This window comes from Merops nubicus, unplaced genomic scaffold (assembly GCF_000691845.1).
Source record: "Merops nubicus isolate BGI_N331 unplaced genomic scaffold, ASM69184v1 scaffold27729, whole genome shotgun sequence".
NCBI classification, from domain to species: Eukaryota; Metazoa; Chordata; class Aves; order Coraciiformes; family Meropidae; genus Merops; species Merops nubicus.
The window spans coordinates 2,135-6,303 of record NW_008629448.1 but is presented as its reverse complement, the minus strand read 5'-3'; the positions used below and the strand labels follow the sequence as shown (position 1 = coordinate 6,303).

General features: G+C 62.0%; 2 protein-coding genes across 2 annotated transcripts in view; one reads left to right on the top strand and one right to left on the bottom strand.

Moving 5' to 3' along the window:
- The window catches only part of ANKZF1 (ankyrin repeat and zinc finger domain containing 1), a gene marked incomplete at its 5' end in the record, with an annotated part of 3,446 nt that extends 2,799 nt beyond the window's left edge, over window positions 1-647 (top strand). The window contains one exon of the mRNA XM_008946999.1: window positions 527-647. Coding sequence (XP_008945247.1) covers window positions 527-647 — 121 coding nt within the window. The remainder of the gene's footprint in view (window positions 1-526) is intronic.
- Window positions 648-1,387: 740 nt separating this feature from the next.
- LOC103779372 (beta-galactosidase-1-like protein) overlaps window positions 1,388-4,169 on the bottom strand; it is a gene marked incomplete at its 5' end in the record, with an annotated part of 4,634 nt that continues 1,852 nt past the window's right edge. The window contains 10 exon segments of the mRNA XM_008946998.1: window positions 1,388-1,606; window positions 1,680-1,895; window positions 2,229-2,360; window positions 2,656-2,769; window positions 2,896-2,985; window positions 3,063-3,137; window positions 3,275-3,393; window positions 3,666-3,706; window positions 3,886-4,007; window positions 4,141-4,155. Of these exon segments, the coding sequence (XP_008945246.1) occupies window positions 1,388-1,606; window positions 1,680-1,895; window positions 2,229-2,360; window positions 2,656-2,769; window positions 2,896-2,985; window positions 3,063-3,137; window positions 3,275-3,393; window positions 3,666-3,706; window positions 3,886-4,007; window positions 4,141-4,155 (1,143 nt within the window).

The window sequence follows — 4,169 nt, the reverse complement described above, 5'->3', positions numbered from 1 at the left end:
CAGCGCCTCCCTGCCCTTCCTGCTCCAGTTCTCAAAAGCTAGTCCTGTCCACTCGATTCCCAGTAGTGGCCCTGTAAAAGCTTGCCTAAATCCCCTGAAATATTTTGCAAAGGACAACTTGGCCAAATTGCTGTCAGGCTGATGGCAAGCCCCCTCCCTCCCCACCTGCCCCCAGCCCCTCCTGTGCCTCTGTTCCTGATCCCACATCCCATGTCTCTTCCCAGTGCCCCCCCACAGGCTTGTGGGCAGCCCGCCCCGCCCCTGCTGGTCTGGGCTTGCAACCCTGTATGAGGCTAAACTCCCCTATGTTCAGCCTGCCTCGAAGTGCTACTTCCCTCTTGGGAGCACATGGCCACACTGCTGGGTGAGCACAGCAGTCCAGCAGGACTAGAGGAGCACCAGCTCCCTCACACCAGGTTCCTCATGCTGTTCATGTCTCGTATCACAGCCCAGACAGTAAATCCTCTCCTCTAACCCTCCTGCAAGTGTCCCCTTTGCTCAGGGCCACCTCTGCTCTTTCCTGCAGCCGCTGCTGGCATTGTGGAGAGTCTCTGCTGGGTCGGATCCCTTTCCATTATCTCGACTTCTCCTTCTGCTCCACGGCTTGCCTGCAAACCCACCGCCGGGCACAGGCCAGCCACACGTAAGCCCGGGTACTGCTGCCACCTGCCAGTGACTGGTGTGGTGAGACACAGCTGAGCACTGCCTGTGCAGCGAGGGAGAGCCTGTGGAGCAGCACTGGTCGGAGTCTCTGTGTCGGTCTCTGGGGCAACTCTGGCAAGGCTCAAGGCAAGAACGTCACTCTGAGTGGTGACTGGGGACGTTACAACTGAGAGGTCCGCATGTGCTAGTGTGAGGGGCCAGGACTGTTTTGTGGCATGGTTCCAGGTGAGAGTCCTGCTGCCAGTGTTTCTCATGGCTGCCTTGTAGGCTGCTGCCCATGGGGGGGGCACCAGTCCTGACATATCTGGACACCCGCAGCCCTGAGCTACCTACAGCCACACGTGTGGACACCCTCTGGGCTGTGCTTTGCCCTCTCCTCTCCTGGATATCGTTGGCACCTCGGCTGTATCATGTTTGCAGCTACCTCCTCTGCCCGCATTGTCGATAAAGAGGTGCCTTGACACCCTAGCATGGGGGATGTCAGCATGAGCACTGGAACTATATGGAATGGACTTGCAAAACAAGCTCAGTTCTGGGCCCTGTTCTCCTTAGCGCAGACCCTGCCTGGCCTCACAGGAGGCCCGGAGTTCTGGATGTCTGTGCAAGCATCTGTGCCCCCTTCCTAGGGCCCTGCGGCCCCTCCGCTCACCCCTGTGCTTCACCAGTCCCCTGCCACCTGCACAGCCCCAGCAAGAGGTGATGCAGGTGCCTGGCTGCCCTGTGTTTATTCTGTGCCCATGGTGCTGTGGCTGAAGGTTCTGTTGAAAAGGGGTCGGTCGAGAAAGAGCAAGAGGGGGGTGGAGGGTGCCCCTTCCAGCTCCAGCACTGTGATGTTGTTGGGGTGACCAACATGCAGCACCGAGCCGGGCACGAAGAGGGTCTGCTGGGGGCCACGGCGGGGCCAGTAGCGGCCTAGGTTGAAGCCGTTTATCCACAGCTGGCCCTGGAAGATAGAGACAGGACTGAGCTGTGCACCTCTCCACCCTCAACACCTCTCCTGGCTGTGCTCGCCTTACCTTGCCCCAACCTGGGAACTTCACGAAGGTGTCCCAGGCGATGCCAGGGGTCTCAAAGGTCCCAGTGTAGAAGGCTGGCCCTTCTCGGCCTCTGCTGCTTGATTTTGGCAGGGCAGCATGGGGCCAGCCTTGCTGCACGGCAGTGTCTATGGCCAGGGGGTAGATCAGCCAGTTGCTGAGAGGGTTGGAGTCCAAGGAGAGGTTTCCCAGCAAGCCCTGAGATGGAGCAGGAGGGAAGATGAGGCAACAAGGTCTGCCGTGGCAGGAGGATGACTTCTCCAGGACACCTCGCCCTCAGAGCAGTGGAGGTGGGACGGGATCCACCCTGAGGGCCTGTGCTGCCCCAGCGGCTGTGGCAGCGCCACTGGGAGGCAGGGGTGTCAATCTCACAGCCTTACCCTGGTCCCAGTGGGTTTGCCAGGACCAGGGGCTGGGACGGTGTGAGATTAACTGGGGAGCAGGTCTCTTGTGGGTGGCAGCAGAAGGGGCGTTTGGCCATGTGGGTGCTCAGGCCCTCCCCTCCGAAGCCCCAGGGCCCTCTCCCCTCACCTTGAAGTCACTGATGTTGGCCCCAAAGCTGATCCTGCCCATGTTCTCCAGGAGCACGTCCAAGGCGTCCCCTGCCCTGCCTGTCACACGCAGCACTGTCTGCCCGTCCCGCTCCAGCGTGCCCTGGTACTCCTGCAGCCACAGGGTCAACACTGCTGCCCTGGGCCTGGATCCCACTGCTCCCGTCGCTTCCGGCACCCTGCTAGCACGGCACCCTGCTGCCCGCGCTCCCAGAACCAGCCCAGCGCTGTCCTCTCACCCCAGAGAGGACGAGTTTGAGCCAGAGGGCTACCCCACAAGGGCTCAGTGTGGATCCTGGCACCCTGGCTGTCCCTGAGACCCTGGCAGGGCACAGCCTGGCTGTGGGCAGGTCCCACAGGTCTCCCCAGAAGCAAGGCCAGGGATGGGTGTGCTCCCGCAGCCTCACCTTCTGCAGCATCACATAACCACGGTCGCAGATGCTGTGGGGAGGAGCGCCCAGCGTGGCAGGGTCCAGGACGTCCCGGGGCAGCTGTGTGTGGTACATCACAAAGCCGTGGGCCTGCAGGACACAGCAGAGTGGCACAAAAAGGGAAAACAAGCCCTGGCCTTCCACTCTGGTGCCAGGTCAGGGTAGACAACCCTAGGAGCATCTCCCTAGGGTCCCCCACTGCACCCAGCTCCTCACCTGCTTTATGGCCTCAAAGGTGAGGGGGAACTGGCTCTGGATGGGCCCAGAGGGGCACAGCACATCCAAGACATCCAGGAGGTCGGCATACTGCAAAGAGGGGGATGGGCGTCGGGCAGGCGGGCAGTGCCAGGCAGGGCAGCACAGCGCTCAGGGCAGGAGCTCACCTTCCGCAAGGCCACCCAGCCGTAGGAGTATTTGAGGCTGGCGGGGGGCATTGGACCAACGGGCAGGGGCTGGAACTGAACAGCAAACAGTCAGCTGCCCCCCCCAGCAAGCAGGGAGATGTCCCCTGCCCTGCCAGGTCCCTCTGTGTCCCCACTTCCCTGGCACAGGCAGCAGTGCCCCATGCTGTCCCCTTTCCTGCCAGGCTCAGCACCTTGCTGATGACTGTGCGGATGGCAAACAGCTTCTCAGTGGGGTCTCCTGCCTCTGAGAGGGGGGCATCGTAGTCATAGCTGGTGGTCACTGGTTTGTACTGGTCCTTGAAGTCAGCACCTGGCCAGGGAAGTGGTGGGAGCTGGAGGAAGGGGCTCAGGGCATGGGACCCAGCACCAGGCTGGCTGCAAGGCAATGGCTGGGGGCATGACACAGAACTGGGAGACCCCAGCGGGGAACAAGCTTGGGTTCAGGGGCCCTTGGGTATGTAGGTATGTACCAGCCTGCTCCGTGGGACAGAATGGAGCCTGAAGCGGGCTCCTTAGGGATGCCCAAGGAAAGCCCCCCAGTGCCACGGTGTGACCCCTTCTCCAGGGCAGGGCCCTACTCACCGCTCCAGTAGGCAAAATTCGTCCCCCCATGGAACATATACCTACGGGAACCCAGATAACCCCATCAGCACCTCCATGGGCCCAGGGGGTTCACCAGGCACTGCCCTGCAGCCCTGCCTGCCTCCCCTGGCCCAACAAAGGTGAGCAGCAGTGCCCAATCCGATGCTGGAAGCTGGGAGGGCCCTGCACCCCAGGCTGCTCCCCTCAGCTGACTACTTGCATGTTGACATTGGCTCCCAGCTGCAGCATGTCCTCCAGCTGCTGGGCTACCAGCCCCGAGCCGGTGCTGGCATGTGCCTCGCCCCAATAATCCAGCCAGCCCGTGTAGTACTCGGAGTTCACCTGGGGGAGCAAGGGACTGTCACCTGCCCGGAGCTCAGGCTCCTGGCACCCCTCTTTGCCTCATCCCCCCACTCCTCTGCCTCCCCAAAGCCATTGCAGCTCATTACCCCCAGGGCGCCCATGCCAAGCTCACCAGGGGCCCCTTCGGCTCGACCCAGCGAT